This window comes from Grus americana, chromosome Z (genome assembly GCF_028858705.1).
Source record: "Grus americana isolate bGruAme1 chromosome Z, bGruAme1.mat, whole genome shotgun sequence".
In the NCBI taxonomy this organism is placed as follows: Eukaryota; Metazoa; Chordata; class Aves; order Gruiformes; family Gruidae; genus Grus; species Grus americana.
Window position 1 is genome coordinate 39,681,142 of NC_072891.1, and position 25,129 is coordinate 39,706,270.

Here is a 25,129-nt window from a genome sequence, read left to right on the forward strand (position 1 = left end):
CTTAAGAAATCTTCTGGTGTCAAAATAACGGAAAGAACATGATGATGTAGTCACAAACTATAGTAGGAACATTTTGTCTCACAGAGCTATTGCTCCCTCTCTAACCTTCAAAATTAAGTCTAAAAGCTGCATTCCTAACTGTTTATGCTATATATCATTGATTCGTATGTTGGTTTTGTCACATATGCAGTATTTTCTACTTTAGGAAACCACTTAATGTGCCCTTGGAAACAATGATTCTTTTGTCTGTCCAGCTGGGAATAATGTCTGTGCTTGCTCTCCAGCACTGCCACTGAACACCTTATTTTGAGTTTGTGTGGCAAGGTTTTGGTAGCAGGGGGCTACAGGGGGGACTTTCTGCGAGAAACTGCTAGAAACTTCCCATTTGTCCAACACAGCCAATGCCAGCCAGCTCCAAGATGGACCCACTGCTGGCCAAGGCCAAACCAATCAGCGATGGTGGTAGCACCTCTGGTATAACGTAGTTAAGAAGGAAAAAAAACAAACAACAAACCTAGCAGCAGCTTTTGCAACCACAGAGAGGAGTGAGAAGATGTGAGAAACTCTGCAGACACCAAGGTCAGTGAAAGAGTGGGAGGAGGTGCTCTAGGCAGCAGGTGGAGGCACCCAAAGGAGGCTGTGACCCCATGGGAAAACCCACTCTGGAGCAAGCTCCTGGCAGGACCTGCTGACCTGTGGAGAGAGGAGCCCATGCTGGAGCAGGTTTCCTAGCAGGACTTGTGACCCCATGGGGGACCCACGCTGGAGCGGTTTATGAAGAACTGCAGCCTGTGGGAAGAAGTCACGTTGGAGAAGTTTGTGGAGGACTGTCTCCTGTGGGAGGGACCCCAGGCTGGAGCAGGGGCAGAGTGTGAGGAGTCCTCCCACTGAAGAGGAAGGAGCAGCAGAGACAACGTGTGATGAACTGACCACAATCCCCATTCCCCATCCCCCTGTGCTGCTGGAGGGGGAGGAGGGAGAGAAATGGGGAGTGAAGTTGAGCCTGGGAAGAAGGGAGGGGTGGGGGGAAGGTATTTTAAGGTTTCCTTTCTTATTGCTCTAATCTCTTTGCTTGGTAACAAATGTGATTCATTTTTTTTCCTAAGTTGAGTCTGTTTTGCCCATGATGGTAAGTAATTGCTGGGTGATCTCTCCCTGCCCTTATCTTGACCCACCAGCCTTTCGTTGTATTTTCTCTCCCCTGCTCAGCTGGGGAGGGCAGCGCCAGAGCGGCTTTGGTGGGCACTTGGTGTGCAGTCAGGGCCTGCCCACCAAACACCTTTATAGTCAAAACTGTCCAGTCAGTTAACATAGTTGCAAGAAAGTAATGTGAGAGTAAAAAACTGGAAAAAAATTAAGAGTGAAGTGAGAATGTTTCGTTTAGGAGGTGGATGCCCCTGTTTCCACAGAGAGAAGGTCGGTGTGCCAATAAACTTTCCTCTGCTGTACCTGTTATGTGGACTACCACTTCCTGCAAGTCTTTAGACTGAGGAGTGATGTAGGACAGTGCTCATCGGGCCCTCAAACTGAGAGGTGGATGGGCCCTTAGAAAGGAGGCCCTCTGGTAAGAGCTGCCTCTTCTCAAAAGCCAGTTGGAAAGGAGCATGGTGACTTACCGCAGGACACACAGGACACACGGAGGGTGACAGCACCCAGTCAAACAAGTTTGGTCAGGAGCACGTGCGCAATTGCCCTCAGAGGGAAAGTGTGTTATTGTGGGAGGGAAACCTAGTATCTAGTGACTCATGCACTGCTAGGCACTGCTTGACTCGTTCCTTGCTTTTCTCTCCCCGCAGCTGGTCCTCACGTGTGTTTTCGGGGAGCCTAACCCGGCTTTAGTCCAGCGCAGAGCCGCCTTTGTAGCTCCCGTCTCGTCAGTATAGCTACGTCACGGCTGGGGCCGGCTGCTGCGCGGGGATGGACGCACAGGGATGCCGCAAGCTGGAGCAGCCAGCCAGGCGGAGGCCTGTGCCCCGCTGAGCGAGAGCTGGGGCTCGTTAACTCGTACTTCATTCGGTTTTGCTTCTCCAGGGGAGCTACGCAGGTGTGCATCCTCTTCGGGTACGGTCGAGAGGCATCTCAGCGTCATTGCCGCCATGCGGCAACCCCAGCGTGGCCTTTCATACAGGCTGGGACTAGCGCCATTCCACAGCGTCTCCTTCCTCTCCCTCCTCCTGACGGCCAACGCGTGGATACGCAGCACCGTGAACGGGCGCTGGTCGTAACGCGTGTCTGGGGGGGGGGGGGCGGGGGACTGCGGGTACCTTGCGCTGGGGAGCGGGGGGGGTCCGGCGTTACCGGCCACCTCGCCCGTACAAGTTACCGGAGCCTCAGCGCCCGCCGCAGGCCCCGCCCGCGCTCACGTCATCGCCCCGACCCGCGCCTGCCGCTGCCCGTCTTCTCGCGATAGTCGCTGCCTGCCGGGCCGCTTCCCTCCGCCCCGCGTCGGAAGTGAAGGTGGGAGCGTGCGCGCCGGGGGTGACCGTTGGTGGCGGCCGTTGCGGGATGTCCGCCACGTGCGCTGTGTCCCGTAAAGCGCAGCCGCCGCTGCCGCCGCGTCCCCCGGGCGAGAGGGATCCGCCGGCCAAGGCGATGCGCAGGGGGCTGCGGCAGGGACACGAGGAGGAGCGGGAGCAGCTGCCGTGGCCGGGAGAGAGCGCGGGCGGTGGGGGCGGCGGCGGGCCGGAGGTGGAACAGGCGGCGTCGCTGAGCGACGAGCGACGGAGGCGGCAGCCGCAAGAACCCAGGACGCTGGCGGCGGCCAGGGTGGAGGAGGAGGCGGAGGAGGAGCGGCTGGAGCGAGAGCATTTCCGGCGGATCATCAACGCGTTCCGATACTACGGGTAACCGAGACCTGCCGCCTTGCGTCTGGGGGCCCCGCGGGGCTCCCGTCCCTTCCGCCGCGCCCTGCTCTCGCCGACCCGACTGCGCAGGGATCGGTTGGGGGCTCGCCGTCCGTGCGGGCGGCCGCGGGGCGCCCCGGGCTCGCAGAGCTGTCGCCTGGGCCGCCTCCCTCGGTCGGCGCTCCGTGGGGAGCGCCGCGCCTGCCGCGGGGCGCAGAAGCCTCAGTCAGGAAAGGACGTCTGCTCACATTTCCCTTCTGGGTACGCACGAAGCCGCCTCGATGTCTTTGCTAGCTAGGAAGCATAACAGAAAAAACCCCAAACCATCTCAAAGTACGGCGCACCCGAAAAGGGTGTCAGAAGTGTCTTCTTATAAGATACAATGCTTTAAAACACTGTAAAGTACTCAAAACAACAGTAGCTCCTGCTGGCAAAGAAATGCAAACGGTGCTTTGATTATTGGGGAATACGTGTTAATTTACGCAAGAGATAAGACCTGCTGATAGGGCTAGTAGGTGCCACTTTGTTATAACTTTAGTTTTCTAGACATTTGTTGAGTCACAAAAGGGCTTGATGGCCCCATAGAAATGAGATAAAGGGTGAGGGAGACCTTACTTTGTATCTGAATCCATTGAATGGAAGAGGAAACAAAAGTTACTCAAAGTGTGCGGGAGGGAGGGACACTGGCTAAGAAATTCCAGTCCTCTACAGTAATTAGGTAAACTAACGTCTGTTACTCCAGGTTTGGGAAGGAGATTTGCCATGTAGCTATACTACGTATTTGCATACATCATTTGACAGACTCTCATGGTGTGAATCATTATTATGTGCTGGACCCTTTTTGTCGATGTAATACAAGCATAATTTTTACATGACAGGTTCTTGGAAGATGTGGGTGGTATTTAGAGTATTTCTTCTGTTTACTGTTTGGTGGTTGGCGGTTTTTTTCCCAGGACTAGTATATGAGCAGGAGTTTGGTCTAGATGACGCTTTGATGTGTCCTCAGAAGACTTAGTTATTACTATTGGCCCAACAGCCAACTGTAATTTACTTCTATCAGTGATGTAATTGTATCCTCAGGCCTAGGAGGCTGGAAACATCTTTCTCGACCTTATGCTCGTGTGACTCTCAGTTGCTTTTGAATACCTAAGTTTCAGTAAACGTAAAACAAAAGGATATGACTCAAAATTCCAGTACAGAAATTGAATTGTTACCTCTGCTTCAAAGAAATAACTTCTTCAGTTAAGTGAAATTACATTTCTTGGTAGTTAAAAAGAATTTAATTGGAAACATCTGTATGAGTAACGCAATAACACACTTTCAGATGACTCCAGACTAAAGTTCTTGTCTTCTGGAGAAATAGGGTCTTAACTTCATTCTTCGTGTGTAGTTCTGATTTCAGTGAATTACTCATGCTGCTAGAGGGTTGCACTGCAACATGAAAGGGTAGAGTATTATGGTTCAGAGATTTTTTCTTGCAAAACTCAAGAAGATGATACTAAGGCAAGCTGATGTGCTATATATAGAGGATCAGTTTATTTGTCTTAGTGTTCTTTCTCTGTTTTTCGTTCTTAAATGAAATTTTAAAGCAATGCAGCTGTTGCAGTGAACATGCCCTCCTCAGTAGCACATATGTAATGTTGGAGATACTAACTAGTCAGATTTCCAGGCTGAGGTGTTTTGCAACTGAAACTGTAGCAATTGCACCTTACTCTCTCTGATGGCTAGTTTTCAACTCTGTGCTTCTGTATGCTGACACGAGAGTTTGAGAAATTGCAGTATGACTTGACATGATAAAATGATTCACTGCTGCCAAAAGAGGCAGTATCCCTTGTTCTGGCTTTACGACCTCTCTCTCTCTAGAGTCCTTATGACTGCTCAGCCAGCTTGACTTACTAAACTGACAGAAATCAAATCTAGCAAAATCTATACAGGTTTCTTAAGGGTTAGCAAGTTAAATGAGCTTTGTGGCAGGCCTGGCAAGTGTTAGAACAAGATGGAGGGCAGAAGTGTTCTGCGTGAGGGGGGGAAGAAAGAGGAAAGAAAAAAAACAGACCTCTTTCTCTTGGCAGTAGGTTCACCTTTTTAATGGAACTTTTATTTTGGGGAAGTCAAAGAGTTATTTTTAGCTTGGATCAGTTACATGATCAAATTCATAGTACTCATCATGGAGGGGAATATGCTGTTAAAAGAAGGTAGCTTAATATCTGACTGTGGCTGCCAGAACTCTGGTATGGTCCAGCTGTGACTTTTACGGTTTTCGAGGATCCCTATTCCCACTCCAGATCTCATTATTTCTGTATGAAATACAGCATTCAGCTATTCATTAATTTTAAATTGGATTTGTGAAACAGTGTGGCTGGTTTTGATGGGTTTGGAGGTTGCTTGTTCATTAAATTTTGTAGATGCATGTATTAAGGGAGTGCTCACCTGTGCTGGAAAAGAGTGGCTGATGATGAAACTGCAAGAAGAAAACAATGGTCCTCTTAAAAAGAGTGGTAATGTAGAACTAGAGTTTTAAACAAACATTTTTGCCTGAAAAGTTCTTGAAAACTTGTTCTCTAGTAAGGAATTACAAAGTCTAATCACTTTCCGTGTCTAAAGAAATTAATTGTAGCTGGAGTAGTTTTGAACGAATTATTTATATTTAGTGTTTGCATTGCTTCTAAATATCTAAAGACCTTAAACTTTTTGCGTTTTAGAACGAATATGCATGAACGAGTGAACAGAACAGAGAGGCAGTTTAAATCTCTCCCAGCTAACCAACAGAGTCTTCTTCCTCAATTCCTTCCTCACCTTGACAAGATTCGGAAGTGCATTGATCATAATCAAGAGATACTACAGACCATTGTGAATGACTGCGTTCATATGTTTGAAAATAAAGAATATGGAGAAGACGTACGTTAAAATGGACTTTTTCATACTCCAAAGTTAAATTCTGTACGCTTTGGGATTTTCTACATTTGTTTTTCACACTTTTGGGCCTCCAACTTTCTTTCCTTTTGCCTTCTTGATTTTTTGCTTTCTTACTTCCCGTTTGCTTATATTTTCTCACTCTCATCTTTCACATCTTGTAGAGCTGATGTTTAATAATTTGTTGTTAGTCCTTGTAATTACACTTATGAAAAGCACTGTCATTTGCTAAATTCGCAATTAATGACTTACTGTAAAAAAAAAAAAGGCAGTTTTCCACTCCAGAGTTCTAGCTCTGCCCTGGTTGTGTTTTAAAGGTATTTTTTCAGTTAACTATATAAAGCATAGATGGTGTTATCTGTCTTACTGTAGGTTATTATATGTTATGGCATTCTAAAGCAGTTACAATTTTAGATAGGCAAAGTACTTTTAATGTTCTTATCTGTAAAAACTTTTTCACTACTTACCTGCTTTTTCAGTGTGGCATCTCTATCAAAAAAAAATGCACTCAGACTGGCAGAGATCGAAACTGAAGTCCTTGTTTGGTATCTGCAGGCAAGGTACAGTAATGGGCAGCTCTAGTGTGAGCTTCTCAGTACCTAAAGGGATCATCTTCTCAGGGTAAGCAGTTCAGCCTCTGCATTAGCTGAGCCCTGGTCTGTTACTGAATAAGGACAACCAGCTGTGCTCTGTTATGCCATACTATGTTTTAATTTTTTGGTGTGGAACCTGGTCTCTTGGGTGCCAAACTGAGACCAGCAAACCAAATTTGTTTAGGATTCTAGGTGGATTTGAGCGCTGATCCCAGGAGTGAAAGGCGAGGGCTTTGTCAGCTAAAACTCCCAACTACCCTTTTAACATGGCTTTTGTCTGTTTATAATTTAGTTGGTTCTTTTCCAAGACTGAATATACTTGGTACATTTTCCACTAACTCTTTTTTTTCTTTTCCTGCCACTTTAATCAGGGAAGAGGAAACATTACACCAGCTTCAACATTTGACATGGATAAATTAAAATCCACTTTGAAACAATTTGTGAGAGACTGGAGCGAAGAGGGAAAGCCTGAGAGAGATGCCTGCTACCAGCCAATCATTAATGAAATTGTAAAGAACTTTCCAAAAGAAAGATGGTAATAGTGTTTTAAGACTTATTTTTATGTGGACATACACTGTTGCACTAATCTAACAGTTTTTATGGAGTAATGAAAAGCTTGGATTTAAAAATATAGAAATTATTGTGAATGCAGTAGAATTTATTTTTAATCGATAAAGTTTTTGTTTCTAATACAAGGTGTTGGAAAAGAGCATAATCGTAAACTTCACAAAGGAATACCAGGTAAACCAGATTTTTTTGTTTTTCCCTGCAGCTTGATGTAACAGGAGATCTGTTAACTTTTCAAGTAAAAGACCTCAGGATGTTGTGAAGTTAACTCAGTTGTGCTCAGTGAGGCAAAGTTTGCAGGTTAGCAGATTCTCAGAGTGCCTGTGCTGCAGGCGAAGGGAAAGGGACCCTTCTGACAGCAACAAGCACGAGTATTGCCCTTCATGGAAGAAGGAGGAAAGAAGACTCTTAACCTTCAGCGTGGTTTTATTGCACTAAGAATTTACCCTGCAAGTACTTAATTCTAGCCTTTGTTTCAGACAGGTATTACAAGGCAAGTCTTAAAAAAGCTTTTCTGCATGTGTGAGGGTAGCTTTGTTACTGTGTTTGCTTGTTAATGCCACCAAAATAGTAATTGGTGTGGGGCTTTTTTGGTAACTTTAAGTAGATGTATACTGGTAGTATCTCAGAAGATACTACTGCTGTAAGAATTCTGTGTATAATGGTTCTGCCATTTAGTCAGCCCAATCATCATAAAGTACATTTCAGTTCAAACTTAATACTCTTATAATGGGAAAATTCGTGAACTTTGTACTCATAAATGTAACAGGTCAGAACTTAGGTTTCATATAGCTGGGTGTTACTGTGGGTTGTCTTCTTTCTCAGTAATTGCTAGTAAAGCACTTGTACCAATTTGAAAATACCTTCTGCTAGCCATCTTTTAATTTTCATTAGTAAAGAGTGTTAGCGTGGCAGAACATGGAGTGGATGTGGTTGGTTGGTTTCTCTCTTGCCTTGGGCTAACTTATCTCAAGGTGGATGCACCACTAAAACCATTTTATCCAAAGGTGAACTTTCAGCCGTGTTTTTAGTGCTAAAAGTGCCCTGCATAAGATAAAAATTAATTAAATGTTGCAGGTTACCTCATGTATCTCTGATATTCAGATCTGTCAGAAAAGTCATAATTTTGAATGTAATCATTCTAATCTTCAAGGTTGCAGTTCACCTTTTTCTCTGCTAGCTTTTAAAGCATTTTGGTTATGAGAGAGGTAACATGTCAAATCTTAAGAGATACGTGACTGAAGTTGGAAAGTCTTGACTTGTACATTTATCATCAATGAACTCTATTTCAAAACCTCCACTTGGTATTAGGAAGCAACGTGTGGTAACAGATTAATCTGAAGTTGAGAGCTTTGTGCTGCTTTACCAGGAATTCTAGTTGTTGTCAAACACAATGAATGTGACAGTGCTTCTGTCCCTGTTGTAATGGCTCTGAAGTACGAGTTAGGTTTTTCTGTCTCTACAGACATCTTAAGCCATTTCTGTATAAATCAAACATCTCTACTACAAGTCTGAGTTTGTCAAATGTAACAATTTTTTTTAATTTATAAAATGTGTATTACATACATACATACCTATTTAAATGTTTAATTTTCATGACATTATGGAGCTGTCATCAGCTTGCTCTTTTTCCCAGTGACTAAAGGTTCTCTCTCCTACATAGGTGTGCTTACCTCTTTGAGGCAAGAAGCAGAGTCGTTCAGAAGGGCCAGTTCTCTTTGGGTATTATCAGGCTTGAATGGCAGTGGTCCCTCACCCTTGTGCCAGAAGTAACTTCCCTGGCAGGGCAGGCTGGCTGGTCAATCTGGTTCCTTTTTTACAGTTTTGCAGAGGAGCAATTGTTTCAGTTTGAAGGGATGGAGAGGGCCTGAAGTGACTGCAGTGAAGTTATTCTGGCTGTTGTGTATAGTGGGTGCAAAGTCCATTTCCTCTGGGAAGGACTGGCTGTGGGTGCTAATGCAGGAAAACAGCCTGTAGATGGAACCTCAGAGTGTAGCTTTGCATGTCTTTAGAGTTCCCTTTTGTAGCACAGAGTGCTGATGTCTCCTGAGATGATGAAAGTGCTAGAGAAAAAGTGTATTGTTGGCACTGGGTGATAAAACCAGCTTTGTCTAGATCTATTTTGCATTGAAAAAGAAGGAGAAATAAATGTTTTAAATTTAAAACTGTCAGTACAAGTCACTTTCTGCTTTTTACACATTTACTTTTTAATGGCTTCAGTAGAATTGTACATTCAATTCCTAGTTAACATTTTTAACATTGATTCCATGCATTGGAATGATATGGAAAAGGACTTTTAAAGGACTTTAAGGATTTTTTAAACTATTCAGGTATGTTTTGGTGCATGTGCACACATAGTGTTTTGTTCCTGTTCTTTGCAAGATTGGTCTGTATTGGTTCAGTTGGTATGCAAAGAACAGGAAAAAAATGCTTTATATGCTTGCTCTTCTGGGAAGCAGAAGAGATACAAGCAATGGTTGAAAGCAGCTGTGAATTAGAACAGTCTTGTGAGTAGGTGTTACTGTTATCTTGTGTTTCAGTCCGGTCTTCTGACAAGACTGTCATCTAAAAATAAAATGGCAAAAGCTGTTTCTGTCTCCCATTCCTCTTCATAGATAATGCCTTCTTTCTGCTTAGCACCTTAACACAGAACCTGTTAGTAGGATCAACAAAGCAGTTTTTGAGAAAAAGTCTTCTGAAAAACTGATAGATTTTGTGCATTATTAATGTTGGAATTTAATTGTGTTTCAGCTCACCAGGTCTCTCTAATATTGTCCACCTTTTGATGAAGCCATTTAAATGTATTGGATTTCTTGGCTCTGAATGAACCATGATCACTGCTTTCTGTAGGAAAAAGTAGTAAAACATAGATACATTTTTATTTCTTGAGGGAATGTGTTCATGAAAGCATTTTTGTGGGGAAACATTAAGTTGAAAATCTAAATAAGCATACAGGTACTACTTTATTTTTCTAATTCTTTTGTTGTCTTGATTTTCTTTCACTTCTACTGTTAGCCTTTCTACTTATGCAAAAGGATGTAAAGATCATCAGCTGCTTGTCCAAAAGGAACCAAAGAAATAGTTATAGTTAATCTTTTAGCTAATTATCGTCCTATGGCCAAGAACAGTAAACCTGGATATTTTCTCCAGTTTTCTTTTATTCATTAACATGGCCTCTGGAATCACCTATAACTTGAAATTTAAATCTATCACACTGTCTAGCAATTGATTGCATTGTCCAGGATACTGCCAGGACAGCCCACCAGTGCTTAGTTTCCATTTTATTTGAAGAACATGGCTTCTTAGTCCTAAGCCCAAGTTTGGCTACACTTCTTGCATGTGTTATTGCAGTCCATTGAAGGCTTTGCAGGTCTTTACATGGAAGTATATAAACCTCAGCTGCTAAATTTGGAGAACTGATCTTCAAATTATTGTGCTTTTTAACTATCTTCATTATTTTACTTGAAAAGTAATTGTCTTAAAAAAAAAATCTCTGAAAATGATTACAGTAAAATAACGAAAAATGCTATACTGAGAATTGGATCTGTTCACTGTCTAAATTTACAAGCATTACAGAGGTAAGACATCAGGAGAGGAGTCCCACAGTGTGATTTTATGCTGATACTTCCGCTGATCATCTGTGTATGGGCTGTATATTTCTTATCATTTCTTATCATTAGATAACATTGAATTGCAGTGTTGAGTTTATGAAAATTAAGTTTGTGTTTGTTCACACACACTAATTTTTCTTATGCTGAACTTCAGTTTAACCCTTCAGCACTTTTTTTTTGTTAAAGCACAATAGGCATAAGATAAGAAGCCTCTATTTTTATCACGTATAATTTTTCCCTTTAAAAAAGGACACCAAGTTAAAATCTCATTAATGGCATTAAACTTCTAAAAGCTGAAAATAGATCACACTGCAAACTGCAGTACAGTACTGGCATGACAGATTTTAGTTGTTTCTGATATTTCTCCACCACCTTTTTAAGAGACTGCTCCAGGTTCAGTAGTTGAGCCAAACAGTACCATGCAGCCCTCTTCCTCACTCTTTGGCCAGCCTCCTCTGCCCACACCTGTCAGGTTAATAGGCAAGTGTTTCTCCGTTGTTGCCCCACAGGTTTTTAATGGGTGCTTGTTGGATACACATTTATGTTCCTAAGGCTAGTTTCACTGTGGATAACCTTGGGTTAACAGTTACTGTAGTTTGGGTTATTTTTTAATTGTATTTGCTACTGCTGCAAATGCATATCCACCAAAGGAAAGCATGTTTTTCTAGCTAGCCTCTTAAATTACCTTATGACCTTTTAGCCATTAAAAAAGCAGTTTCTATGCAGTTAAATTTTTTTAACTGTTCTAATGATTTAAAAATTAGCCTAATATAGTGCGTTGGTTTTGCACCTTAATTTTTTTGAAATTCATGAAGAATTTGTCACTAACAATTCTTTTTTAAGTCTTGAAAAGCAAAAGGTGTTCAGGCATGGGTTTGGGGTTTTTTTTGATAATAGGACACTAAACAGTCACTTCTTGTTATGCAGTAAGTTTGCCACATACCTAATTTCTCTGATTATAGAATAAAAAAATACTCTTGAACCATTTTGGAAGGCTAGAGTCAATGTTAGTGGACTCAGATTTGATTATATTGTCTTCTGTTAGCTGTGGTCTGCATGCTGAAATAAAATTGGTGGCCAGCACCAGTCCCTGGCCAGCAACTGATAGGAAGAGTATAGATAGACATTAAATTGCTGCGAAGTTTCCAGGTGCAAAGGAAAGTGCAGTTAAAATCAACTATTTTCTAAAAGAGAATTGGGAAAATTAGTTCAGGGATACAAAAGATTTATATTGTGAATAAAAAGGTACAATACAATTACAAGTAATTTAAAATCAATGTGCCTGTTAGCGGCTTTATCTTGTTTTAGGATGAATAGAAGTGCAGATTTCAAAACGTGATTACAGCTGCATAGCTGGTTTTTATTAGGTTGTTTTAAAAAAAGGTGTCTTTTCTAATCCATGCATGATAATCTTGGAAGTGGTATAAGGCTTTTCAACCCACTTGTAGAAGTGTCCACACAGGGGTGCAAAAATCCGTGTAGAGGTACACTAAATATTTCATAAAATTAAATTGTAAGGAAATGAAGAAATAGGTTAGAAATACATTTGAAACAACAGTGAATAGGCATACCTCTACGAATAGAAAAAGCTCTAAGATTGAAGTTTTTCTAGCTTCTCCCAGAAAGTGGATTTTCTTCCTCCTCTTCCTCTTCCTGGCTCCATATTTTCAAAACTTTCATCTTGAACAAGTAGTTTTCCCTCAAATAATCTTGCTTTTCTCAGTAGGACTTCCTGGCTAGCTTTCTTCTGGCTTTCCTTGTAGAAGAGACGTAAGGAGAACTATTACTTCACAGAAGTGCTCTTAAGTAATAGCAAAGTCTTGATTTCCTGCTTCTTTTTAATCAGAAAACAAAGAATCTGAAAGTGGTAATGGAGTGGAATTGAAAATCAGGAGTGAGAAGAACTTTTGAGTTTTCCATTTGGGAGGCTTCACTAATTACATGATTAAGCCACAAATGAAAAGGCACTGTTAAAACTGCTTTGTTAGTTTGTGTGGCCTCTAGAAAAGAATAATGCTTTCTTTGTGTTTGGGTAATGGTCTTCAGAAATGCACTACTTTTCAGAATTTACATAACTTGCTCACTCATCTTCATGCTTATGCATACTAACTCTTTTGAATCCATTTTGGCATCCTGAATTTTTATGTAGTCAAAGGCTTTGCATTTTGCTTTCTTTCATCATATGTTTCGAAGTGCTGATTGTGGCTTCCTTCATTTACTTGCATATAAATTAATACACGTTTTGTCTTTGAAGGTGACGTGCAAAAGGGAGGGTAGTCTGAGTGTTCACACTTGGTTTTTTCATATATGAAACTGTGAAGATTTTTCCACGATTGGAAAATGAAAAGTTACTTCTTTTTAGGTGAATTATCTTTTCAGTTTGGCATGGGAGTGTTTTTTGGTTTATGAGTGAAGGTTTGATCACATTGTGGTAGAAGTCTAATGGTTAGAAGATGTATATATTGTCTTTTCTACCTGAAAAGGGAGAAAATTTTGAGATTCTTAGTTCTATTTATTAGCTGATGAACTTGGAAGATCGGGGCGGTTTTTCTAGGTATCTCGGTAAACACACACTGCTGGATGTCTTCAACTTGATGCTTAGTTAAGGAAAGTGAAGGGTATAGAGAGCTGGAATGTACTTTAATTTAGGAAATCTTACATCACTTAATGTGGTTGAGTGAAATTGGTGAACAGCATGTGTAAAACCCACAGTTGCTGAAAAGGTAACTACTTTAAGGTTTTTGCAGTCTGAATTGTGCATCAGCTTATGAAAGTTTTATTTTGTGTTTCTGATATTACAATACTTGTTTACATTTTTCATGTGATGTAATAAAGAAGATTTATAGAACATTTACTAGTTCTCAGTGGGCCTCAGAAGAATACATGGTGATATATGATTATGTGTAAAAGTTTTCAGGAAAAAAATTGTTTTGTAATTATGCTCTATATTCTGAATGAGGGTTGTATATGTTCTTTTGAGTCATTTCTGTGAATTATTTTGACTATAAAGTTAACCAGTCTGATCAGAACTGGCTCAGTTTGCATTTAAAAAGTAAAGTCATACAGGAAGTACATTATATTGTCTAAGTATATGGGGGAAAAAATGTTTGACTGGCCCTCTGTAAGTTTTGTTAAGAGGTATCAGATAAAGACTTAACTATTATTTTTGTTCTGTTGCAGGGATTTCTCCAAAGTTAATATCCTGGTACCTGGTGCTGGGCTAGGTAGATTGGCGTGGGAAATAGCTATGCTCGGTTATGCTTGCCAAGGAAATGAATGGAGCCTCTTTATGCTCTTTTCTTCTAACTTTGTACTCAACAGGTACATAGCTTATGTTTTACTTGCTGATTGAAACCTAGGGAGGCAAAACTATACATGAGAAAAACTTGAATAAATAAAACTCGCAATAATAGATTTGTAAGTCCTAACACAGGACACACATAACCACTTTTTAGCATGTTTTAATAAAAAAAAAAATTAGTGGGATAAATGGGGGAGGGAAGCATTGTATTTAGAGTCATTAAAATTATAGCAGGAAGCATGGCTTTTAAGTTGAGACTTAAAATCTCTGGCTTGTACCACAGACTTGCATAATCTTGAATAGGTTTTATGATTTATTTCACATCTCTTTTTGTAAAATGCACACCTATCTCACTGGTGTCAAATATGGGCTAGTTAATATGTGCGTGGTACTTAGTGGTGGTGTTTAGTAACAGAGGAAACCTATTAAAGCGTTACATTCCATACTAAAATTTTAGGCAGCATTTTGAGATGAAAAACAACTACTGAAGCATGCTGAACCACTTCTTAAGCAAGTGGCTAAAATAATATAGTTAGTAGAAAACAATGCTGGATGAAGCTGATGAGAGGGCTGGAGCACCTCTCCTATGAGGACAGGCTGAGAGAGTTGGGATTGTTCAGCCTGGAGAAGAGAAGGCTCTTATAGCAGTACCTGAAGGGGCCTACAGGAAAGCTGGAGAGGGACTGTTTATCAGGGACTGTAGTGACAGGACAATGGGTTTAAGCTGAAGGAGGGTCGATTTAGATTGAATGTTAGAAAGAAGTTCTTTACTGTGAGAGTGGTGAGGTACTGGAACAGGTTGCCCAGAGAGGTTGTGGATGCCCCATCCCTGGAAGTGTTCAAGGCCAGGGGCTTTGGGCAACCTGGTCTAGTGGAGGGTGTCCCTACCCGCAACAGGGGGGTTGGAACTAGATGGTCTTTGAGGTCCTTTCCAACCCGAACCATTCTATGATTAGTTCTACAATTAGAACTGGGGTACTAAATTTCAATGTAGTAAATTTCACTTTATAGGTTTAACTTAGAGTGACATTTCTGGTTTTGGTATTCTGTCACTTGTATTGGAAATGACTTGCTTCATAATGAACTTGTTAGGAAAGGTGGCAGAAAATGCAACTGCTTTTTTAAGAAAGAGGGTGGGAAGACTATGGGTCAGCAAGTATGAAAGAGGTTGGGGGGTGTGTGTTTTGTTTTTGGGGGAGTTGGTACCAAGTTTTGAGAGACAGAATTTGGCAGTTCATTCTTCAATCTGAAATAATACACCTTTGCTGAAAATACCTAAACTATTGGCTTGTATTCTATATTACTGTGATGTTTTGGAGCCCTGTCTGTAGACTGATTGTCCACAGCAGACTGTGATGATCTTAAATCTGTGATAGCTTACTCTCCAAAATCAGAAACGGGAAAACACTGATTATTGTGGCCGCTGCATGGCTGCTTAAAACCGTAGTGGTAAATGCGATGAAAATAAATGTTTGCTAGAGGTTTATTTGTTATTTTTCTTACATTATTCTTAAATCACTATCATCTGGTGGTTAAATTGCATATTACAGTTGAGCTGATCTAATGCCTTGCAGCTACTGAAAGGAGGTCACATTCTTCTCGTCCTTAGCTATGCAGCCCTGCTGGCTCTCAGGCTCTTTGCAACTTTTGAAATTATTCAAAGCAGCATAAAAGTATTCATTTCCCATCTTTAGGAGCACTGATCAGCCATCACAGTGGTTCAAATCTGAAAGTTAACTTCACCCCTAACTACCTCTGACATTTTTTTTTGTTTTTCTTAAATGAGTCTTTGACCTATATGTGGAATTCTTCTGAAGATCCATGATAGTAATCATTCTCAGCATCATGTAGTTTTTCCTATTTATTTAAGATATTTAGCAAAGAAGTGTATATGCATTAGACTTGCTAGCAGTATTAGATTTTAGACAGCAAAATTGAGTGTAGTTCAGCTGCTGTGGTCTTCATTTTTGCTGAGCAAGTTAAGTTTCCTTGTTAGCATGGAAGACAATACTTAGCCTTCTGAAATGGACATGTTTGCCTTCCTTGAACTAGAAGAAGCAATGATCAATATGAACTGAACATAGTAGTTAAAGAAGAGTGGTATGAAAGAATGGTTTTGTGAATTAGTTTTTAACTACAGTCTTAATTTAATTAATTTTTGTTTTCAGTTGATAAAAGCATGAGAATTTTGCTAACATGTGCTTACAGTTTGGATATACCTTCTTTCTCTGACCATGGTTTATTTTTAGAAGGACAAAGTACTGTCTTGAGCGTCAAGCCAACTACTACGGTGGGCTCCTAGATGTGGTACAGTGACTTAAGTCTGCTGTATACAAAGTGATATCTGCTGATTTTTACGCATGTAAAAAAACTCAATTCTCTTAAATTGTGAACTTTGTTACTGTGGGTAAAGTTGCATAGCATGGTATGTAGAGAGTGTGTCAAGGTGTAACTATGGTCACTATAAGTATTTGAAATTAATTAGAGTGCATTATTGCATTGAGGAAGCTCTAATTTGAAAATAAAGTGACCCTGGAGTAGCTAAGCTACAATGGCTCCAAGGCTGCTGTAGTCCTTGTATGGGAAATTGTGCTTTGTCTTGTATGGGTAAGATTCTTATTGCTGATGTATTTTTTCTAGTGGTTAGATGAGTTCTGGATATAATGACAGATGGCAGAGCTGATCATTGGTCATGTACAGGCATGCTTCATTTCTTATATATTTTGGAAGAGCAAAAACTGTGAAAAGCATAATCGATGTTCCTGCCTCTGGAAAGCATACCAAAGTTTTCAGGCAGTCTAGAGCCACAGGACACGTTACTTCCCTTTGGCATCTGACAGGAGGGGAAACAACACTAGGGTGGTACCTGTGGAGGAGGTGGGAGCAGCTGCTTTCTGACTTGCTGTTCTCTGCAGCTGGAGATTCAGAGCACAGGGTCAGTAGCCTCGGTCCAACAGCCCTTCAGTAGCAGTAGGCCCACTTACAAATATTTGAGAAAGTTCAGTTGAAGTAATATAAAATCACTTTGTACCTCAGTCAGAGTAGGGTTAGTTTAAAAAAGTTTTAATTAATACCAGTAGAATGCATGCTAATATTTGGCTAATCTTTCTGGAAATAATGTAATTTTAGATAAATCTTGACACGTTGAGAAGGCTGCTTAATTGTATTTGTTGCATGTCCACAAATGCTTTAGGAGGAAAAGAGTTAAGAATTTTATCTTTAAATTAGTGGTCAGAACTAAGATTTGACCTGCCTCTCTTTTCCAGAACTGTCTTTTCAACTGAATGTTGAACAGTAAATGCTTTGCCCCTATGGAAACATTGAAATGCATCACACTTGGTTAAAGATGTTAGATTTTTATAACATAACTTATAGCATACATCTTTTGTTGGAAGGATGGAATTGTAAAGGACTGCAGTACTTAGTTTTGAAGTGTAAACTAGTGAAGCTGGAAAGGGATATGTTCAAGTTTGAATATGGAGAGGGATTGGTCTTTTACATTAAATTGGGAATGCGTTTTGGAACTGTGTGAAAGTCTACATGAATAGACTTTATGCTGGGGTGGGGGGAAAGCCATCAGGGAGGTGTGTGTTCCCATATAGCTCACAAAAAGCTTCTTTCTAATCTACTCAAATTTCTTATTTTCTTTACCTTGCTTTTGGGGAAATTTTCATTGTTAAAAAAAGTTGTTCTGAGAATAATACAAATTGACCTGGAACATATGGCGAATGCTAGAATGGTTAACATACAACTTCTGTTGGCCAGTATGGGGGAGTTTTGGTGGTGTTTTTGGGGGGTTTTGTTTGGTTGGTTCTCTTCATTTTTTTTTTTAACCAAAATAGAAATACCTTTCTTGAAGAAAATGATGCCCATGTTATCAGGGCTTTTTCCCTGGTTGTTTTTGGGGTTGGTTTTTTTTTGACTGTGTATATTTCATATTTATTTATTCATTATATATGGAGATAGTTGATGAGCGCAGTATACTGCTGCTTAAATACAGGTTGCTTTTATATTATTTTTTTACCAGTAAAATTAAATATAAATATGACATTAAGAAGGTGAAAAAAATATTATTTCAAAGACTTTACCACAGCTGGTTTCTATCCACCAGCCAAAAGAGTACACTTTCTATAACCTGGTAAATTGCTTGTAGTTTATGAAGGGTTTGATGATACATGTTTTATGGGACAGATGTGTCCTCTGTCTCTGAAAGAAAATGGCTTCATTTTTTAATTACCAACTGATTTTACATGACTGTGGGAAAAGCTATTTTTTATACTTTAATGCTATATTTTATCAGCTCTTAAAATAAGAGTCAACCCACAAATTGTATTTTACAAAGACATGTTTACTTAGCATAATTGCAACTCTCCAGATGTTATTAACTTAGAATGACATCTAATGCAAAACTACTGTGCTTTGCAAAATGGAATTTATTTATTGAAATCTAAAAGCATCATTTCAGTTAGCATCTGAAAAATGCTTTTGTTCTGCTGTGCTTCAAAACCCCTGATCATGGTTCAGTAAAGACAGAAAAACCTAGAATGAGAACAAATATTTCCAGTAAAATTCATGGAAGTAATGTTACTCTTTTTTTTTAATAGGAAAAAAAAAACGATCCAGAAAGTCATAGCTGTACTGAATATACGAAATCATAAATGTCATTAATGCTATAAAAGTCTTGTGCATTTTCTTTTCAGTGGAGAATTAATTCAGAAAATGGTAAAAAGTGGGAAAATAAAATTTTAAAATTAAAAAAGGGAGTTATTTTGTGGTGATAATTTGTGTGTCGGAGTACAATTGGTTTTCTGATCAGTTCATAAATTGATGGGCAGGCTGAAGAGTTTTGAACTAGGTAGAAGTCCTTTATAAAACATTTAGCTTTTGCCAGAACTTTATCAACAAAAAAATGGATGTTGGTGAAAGTATTTGACCCCCTACTTTTCTAGATAATAGATAAGCAATTAGTTGAAATTGAATTGTGCTGATTTCTGTATTTTGCAGATGCTCTCAAATTAACTCATGTAAGCTTTATCCCTGGATTCATCAGTTTAGCAATAACAGAAGATCTGCTGATCAGATACGTCCAATTTACTTCCCTGATGTTGATCCTCACAGTCTTCCTTCTGGTTCAAACTTCTCTATGACAGCAGGGGATTTTCAAGAAATTTATTCTGAGTGCAGTGAGTAAACGCAAATTTATAGACTATCCATATATCTGTATCTTCAGAGTATTTGTTATAGAACAGTTAATGATTGCAAATAGAAGGAAACTGTATCTACAAGCATTAAGCAACAAGTACTAACTGTAGCAAGATTTTCTTACTCCAAATCAGCTTTTCTTAGTTATAAAAAGTATGGACACCACTTTGCCTAATAGATTTTTGTTACAGTCATCTCTTTCATACTAAGACAGCATGGTAGTATTATGAAAAGTTTTACTTGATTTAGAAAAATTATATAAAAAGGGAACAAGGTAACTATTCACTTCTCTTTATTAATGTAGAAAATAGTAATATGAGTACTCTTTTGTTGATTCATTTCCTGTTGTAAAAGCAAAGCAAACTGTTTCAGTAATAGTACATAAAAAATAGTAGTAGTACATAAAAATACATACTTTGACTGTCAACAGTAAATATTTCAGAGGCGCATTATGAGGATGATAATTTGTCAGAGATTGATACTTCTGTCAGTACAAAAAGCCTTATTTTTTTCTTATGATACCAGGTTAGCTGTGCAGCTATAAAGTAATGTTTTATGTTTTAATGATGAATTAACCTGCAGAAGACTATCTTATTTACTGCCTGCTCTACCAATTGCACATTTAGGATTTGATCAAGGGTAGCACTTACCCAGTTCTTCTATATGTAGTCTACTATTCTAATATATGTCTATTTAGAAGACACTATTTTTTCCTTACACAGTATTGGATTATCACCTCAGACAGCTATTTTCTGTTTTGACCTTTCTGTCCCTGTTAGACCCATAGCAATTTTTCACCAGGATTATATAGCTATTGATCTGCCCTTTATTGTGCAGCTAAACTTCCAGATATTTTCTCATAGGAGCCTTCCTTATAGTTGCTTAATTTTCTGAAGGTTCTGTCTTACATTAGAACATCTGATACTGGCCTAAATTGAGACTTTTAATTTTCTTTATTTGCAGAACTTAAAACTTTTGCAATTTCAAGGATACATGTTTAGAGAAAAACAGGGAGACTCATGCTTTAAAAGGTAGACTTTGACAGATCCTGCTTGTTAAATTATCTAGTAAAAAACAGCTGGAGAAATATTCAGATACTGAATAAAATGTTTTAAAGCTGTGTGATTTGTGAAAGTACACTTTAGTCTACAGACTTGTATTGTTATAGGTATTAACTAGAGAGGCCCAAAATCACTGGGTATTTTTGCAGTTGTATTTTTAGCAGTCGTGGTGATGAAGTTTATAGGACAGGTGAGTAATAGTAATACACTTGGGCCTTCATTTATATAAAATGTGCTATAATATTTACGTTTTACAGTATATAATAGATAAAATAGATATATTTATGTATTTATAACATATATGAAGAATTTTATAGCATGCATAAATAAATATAATATTTTAGCATGTGTATGCATATATACACACACCTATTATATATAGGTCACATGAACCCAAACTTAACTGTTTGTAAATGAAATTAAGAGCCTTCAACTATTGTTAGTTGAAGGCAATGCCGAGTATATAAGCAAATACTGGGGTGAAGTGGTAAGCTTTTACAGGAGTAGAAACATTGAAACTAATCTCTGTTTACTTTGCTCTTTTTATACAGATACATGGGACTGCATAGCCACTTGCTTTTTCATAGATACAGCACATAACGTCATTGATTACATTGATACTATATGGAAAATACTAAAGCCTGGAGGAATATGGATAAATGTAGGCAAGTGTGATCAACCTCTCTTCCTGCCAGCCCGGTCTTATGTTTGATCACATAACAGGCACTGAAAAGAGTTGTGGGGGTGAACATGTCTGTGCTGCAAACTCTGTAGAGCTAGAAGTGTCTAGGGCTTGGAAATTATTTCAGATGTGTTCAGAATATGTCCAGATGTTTGCTAGTTACAATAAAGTTAGCACCATGTGATTTTTAAATAGTGTAGTAAATCTTCCCAGTGGCAGGTTTTGCATTCATGCATCAAACATTTGTTATTTGACAAATGTAGTGTCCTGTATTATTTTTTGCCTTTTTTTTAAGAAAATAGAACTTTTTCTATGTAGAAAATATATCCTGGCTTTTTTTTTTTTCTTAATCTGTTGTCTAATTCATACCGTGCTTCTAAGCAGAAGCTCTGGGAAAGAGATTTATATATGCCCTGGCTGAAAGGAAGAGAGACTTAATTGAAGTCTTCCATGGTGACAGAATGGCAGAACAAACTCAGGAGTTAAACATTTTGTATAATAGAAACTGGTCAGTCAGCTGCTACGCCAGTCGTCGCCAGTCGTAGCACGCAAGGAGAGCTCCTGAGTAGACTACAGCATGTCCTGCCTTCTGTTCTATAGAGACAGCAGTGATGCTAGACTGACAAAATTTTAAGATACAGAAAAACGCAATCTGGTAGGAAACGAAACTTCATTGCTGAATAAGCAGCTAAACAAATTTGTTTTTATTTTGCATTGATTCTGAAATTCATTATAAAAATATTTGATAGAAATATGTAATTTTGTCTGTGAGTCTGGATGTAAGCATTCTTTGTACTTTCAGTATGTGCTTTCAATTTTTAAAAAAACCTTGTCTTTTTAATAGCCATTTCCATTGCATCTTTGTACTCTAGGTCCTCTCCTTTACCACTTTGAAAACTTGGGAAATGAACTTTCTATAGAATTAAGCTATGAGGATATAAAAAATGTTATACTGCAATATGGATTCCATATAGAGGTAAGAAGATCCTGTAGTTTGCAATGAGTGGTATTGGTGTAAGCCAGACAAACTCTTTTGAATAAACCTTTACCTTAATTTTAGTTCAACATAATGGCATATACTAATAACTTCTAGGAGTATTAAATGATTGTGTGTTCCAAGTTATTTGCTTTCCTCATTTTTAAAAAAAGTATATAGATGGGCCTTCAAATCCATTAAGTTTATGGCAATTTCTTTCTTACTGAGATAAACTTGTTTAGTTGTTGTAGAGAAGGTGTTTTGAAAACTGCTGGTTTTTTTTCAGGTGGAGAAAGAATCTGTACTGTCAACTTACACTGTGAATGAACTCTCCATGATGAAATACTACTATGAATGTGTGTTGTTTGTGGTTAGAAAACCAGAATAGAAGTGGTCTGAACAGGTTAATCAGAAAAAAAAAAAAGTTGGCTTGAAAGCTAGAAGTTGGAATAAAGTGGACTGGGTGGTATCTGGAAACAACCTCAAATCAGTGGTGCCTTCTTATTCCTAACAGGATTTAGATAGTGTCTATTTTCTTAATATCTCTATTGCTATCCAGACATGTATTATGCCGTTCATATTTGTAATATACTTATGAAAGTGGAGGAGGAAACATTCACATACACTGTCTTTGTGCTTTGGAATGCATTAAAAATAAAAGCAAAAACATTTCCTTGAGAATAAATTTTAATGTTTGCCATAACCAGGCTAATTCTCTGCATATGCTGCCTCATTTTTTCATAGTTTTATAATGATTTTCTTTTTTCTACTTTCTGATGTTAGGAATCCATAGAGGTGCTTACTGTACTACCTGTGTCACATTTAGAGAAGTATTGCTAAACTTAAATTATGAAGTCTGAAATGGTTGGAAAGTGATAAAATTATTCTTGAGCAATACAATAGCCATGAGAACCATTACAGCATTTTCTGTGGAACCGAAACGAAGTAGATTATTATGCAAATTCTAATCTTTGACTGTACTACTGTTAACAATTTAATCAAAACAGAGAACCTATAGGCAAGTTGAAGTACTATGTGAAAGCAGAGTATCAAGTGAAGAAAAAGCAGCATGTTACAGAGAAGCTGTATGTTAACCTCAGTTCAAGAATAACACCAATTTTCATTAATCTCTCAGTGTTGAAACAAATACATTAGATGCTTTGCCATCTTAAAATACATTGATTTTGAGTCACCTACTTACTGCTTAAGCCAAAACAGTGAAGCAGTAGTTTTTGTTAACTATAATTAACAGAAAGTCCTGTTATACCTTGAGCTCTTTTTTTAAAGTTGATAACATAGCCGAGTTATGCATGCCATGTGTAGGTAGTGCAACAGAAAAAATCCCTGTTTCTCACGGGAGGGAAAAAAATTACATATAAAGAATAGGTGCTGTAACCTAATCATGTCTACTTGAATCAGCATATGCAGCCCCATTGGTAGACAAATTCCTCGTAACTTCAGGCACTTTAACCTTGTGACTTAGTGACTTCTTGGTTCCTTATCCTAATGGCTTTTTTTCCTTGCAGACATGGCTTAGGTGAACATTTAATATACCAATTGTGATACTACACAAGAGGTTGCATCTTCTGTCACTTAGAAGTTACATTCATGAGGAAAAAATTAATAATCATTGTGCTGAAAGGAAGTGTCATGTTAGCTATTCTGTTTTCTTAATATATTGGTTACCTTAATTAAGTACCATTTTCATCCATTTTCAAAAATTTCTTTATAAAAACATTATTATAAAGGATCAAGGGGTTTTTCATATTTGGTCAAAATGGCACTGGACAATAGCTTGTTTGTTTCCCATTATTTCTAGTCCCTTTTTTCATGGTGATGTCCTAATCGCATCTCTTCAATTGATCTGTTACTGGCTTTTGGATTTTTGCCATTAAGGCCAGAACTTTGTGCCTTTATTCCTAAATAGAAAGTCTGCAAGGAGGGAAAACAAACTTTTGTTTTAAGAGTTTCAACACTGTGTAAGGGAATATGAGCCTGGGTATGTTTCAGTACTGTGCCCCTTTCTGCTCAGAATCCTTACGGAGAATAAAGGCTTCTGAATTACAGAAGTTTTAAATTAGAGTTTTGTTTAAGCTAGTCTTATTTGAACTCTTTCTTCTTCCTAAAAGTGAACCACCAACATTTATCTCCATAAATGAACTGTAAAGTTCTATGCTGCTACAAGAAAAATGTGTTTAAAACTGAAACACTGCTACTGCAACAAGTAGATTCAAAAAAAGCCGCTGCACACCTAAAAATAAAAAAGTTGCTTTAATTTCCTTATTGTACTATTTACTTTATTTTTTGAGGGACTTTGTGATTATGGGGGTTTTTTTAGCTTTCATTCTGATTTTTTCCCCTTAGATAGAATATGGTAATTATTTTACCTGATTTTTCCAAGCTCCTTGAAATAAGACAATATTAGGTGAATATCGATTGTGCAGTTGCTGAGAAGTATATATACCTGTAATATTGCCCAATTTCTGCCTCCTGCCCAGTCTGTAGGTACACTTGAAGTGTGGTGTTCTTGTTTTTCACAAATAGGTGATTGAATGTCAATATCCTCTGTTCTGATGGTTTTGTTCTCTGCCACCCCACATCGTCACAAGTGCCATTTTTTGTGTTCTTTTTGGAAAACACATTTTTGTTTACTTAGGTATATAGTGATGTGCTTCTATTTCTAATGTAGAAAATGCCAGTTTTCCCCTTTTAAACGATAAGAGTTGCATTAAGAGTTGGAAGCAGAATAATCTTGTGAATAAGCTGTATGAGTTAGTAGTGGTTTAGCCGCACTCCTATTTGAGTTCTTAAAATTCATCACTTGTATTTTTATGCACAGGGATAATTGTGTATTACTGAATGTGTTCACATTCTTTATTCAATTGTATACACGGGGGAGGGTGGGAATGCTTACTTAAGGTCTTTCTCAGCTGAAGCCAAGACTGTTTAATTTAGGTCACTATTAAACTGTACGTGGTATCAGGTGTAAAATAAAATGCTGCATAATCTTCAGTGTAATACTTCTTTATATGGAATAAGTTTGACAAATGTAAAGCGTCCTGTATTTTATTTATATGTAGTGCACTCAGAAATCGGTTATGAAGGTAAGAAGGGAAGTTTCGTGTCGCGGCGTGAACTTGCCGCTATTTTCAGTGTGTGTAATGGATTTGATTTTTCTTGGGTATTAAAGTTTGCGGTATGGCCTGATCTCGCTCATGTTTGATTTTACCCTCACTGGTAACGGGGCTCCGTGTCTGCGCCGGTTCCTCACCCCTGCAGTGCGCGGTCCCGGGGGGCGGTCGGCAGGTAGGCTGCGGGCCGTTCTCCCGTGAGCAGGGACCGAGCAAGCGCGCGGCGCCCCGCCCCCTCCAGCGGCCGTG

At 38.9% G+C, this 25,129-nt stretch overlaps 1 protein-coding gene across 5 annotated transcripts; it reads left to right on the forward strand.

Annotated features, from left to right (window-relative positions):
* The first annotated feature begins 1,780 nt into the window (after positions 1-1,780).
* On the forward strand, positions 1,781-24,956 carry CARNMT1 (carnosine N-methyltransferase 1). 5 transcript variants are annotated; one of them, XM_054808928.1, is made up of 8 exons: positions 1,781-2,061; positions 5,546-5,741; positions 6,721-6,884; positions 13,708-13,848; positions 18,833-19,011; positions 20,643-20,756; positions 21,646-21,749; positions 22,036-24,956. In XM_054808928.1, exons 2-8 carry the CDS (start codon positions 5,553-5,555, stop codon positions 22,135-22,137), a joined length of 993 nt encoding a protein of 330 aa, XP_054664903.1. In that variant the 5' UTR covers positions 1,781-2,061; positions 5,546-5,552; the 3' UTR covers positions 22,138-24,956. The 5 variants fall into 5 exon arrangements, 4 of the variants coding, with proteins under 4 accessions (XP_054664903.1, XP_054664901.1, XP_054664902.1 ...); XR_008574591.1 differs by lacking the exon at positions 1,781-2,061 and adding an exon at positions 2,433-2,843 and having other exon boundaries at positions 20,643-20,752; XM_054808926.1 differs by lacking the exon at positions 1,781-2,061 and adding an exon at positions 2,433-2,843.
* Positions 24,957-25,129: the final 173 nt, after the last annotated feature.

What these genes read in the sequence shown, in the direction of transcription:
- CARNMT1 (XM_054808926.1), top strand. Translation starts at nt 2,506, where the DNA reads ATGTCCGCCACGTGCGCTGTGTCCCGTAAAGCGCAGCCGCCGCTGCCG. An exon ending in AACGCGTTCCGATACTACGG is followed by an intron (nt 2,844 to 5,545) that starts GTAACCGAGACC and finishes TTTGCGTTTTAG; the next exon opens with AACGAATATGCATGAACGAG. An exon ending in AGGAATATGGATAAATGTAG is followed by an intron (nt 20,757 to 21,645) that starts GCAAGTGTGATC and finishes TTTGTACTCTAG; the next exon opens with GTCCTCTCCTTTACCACTTT.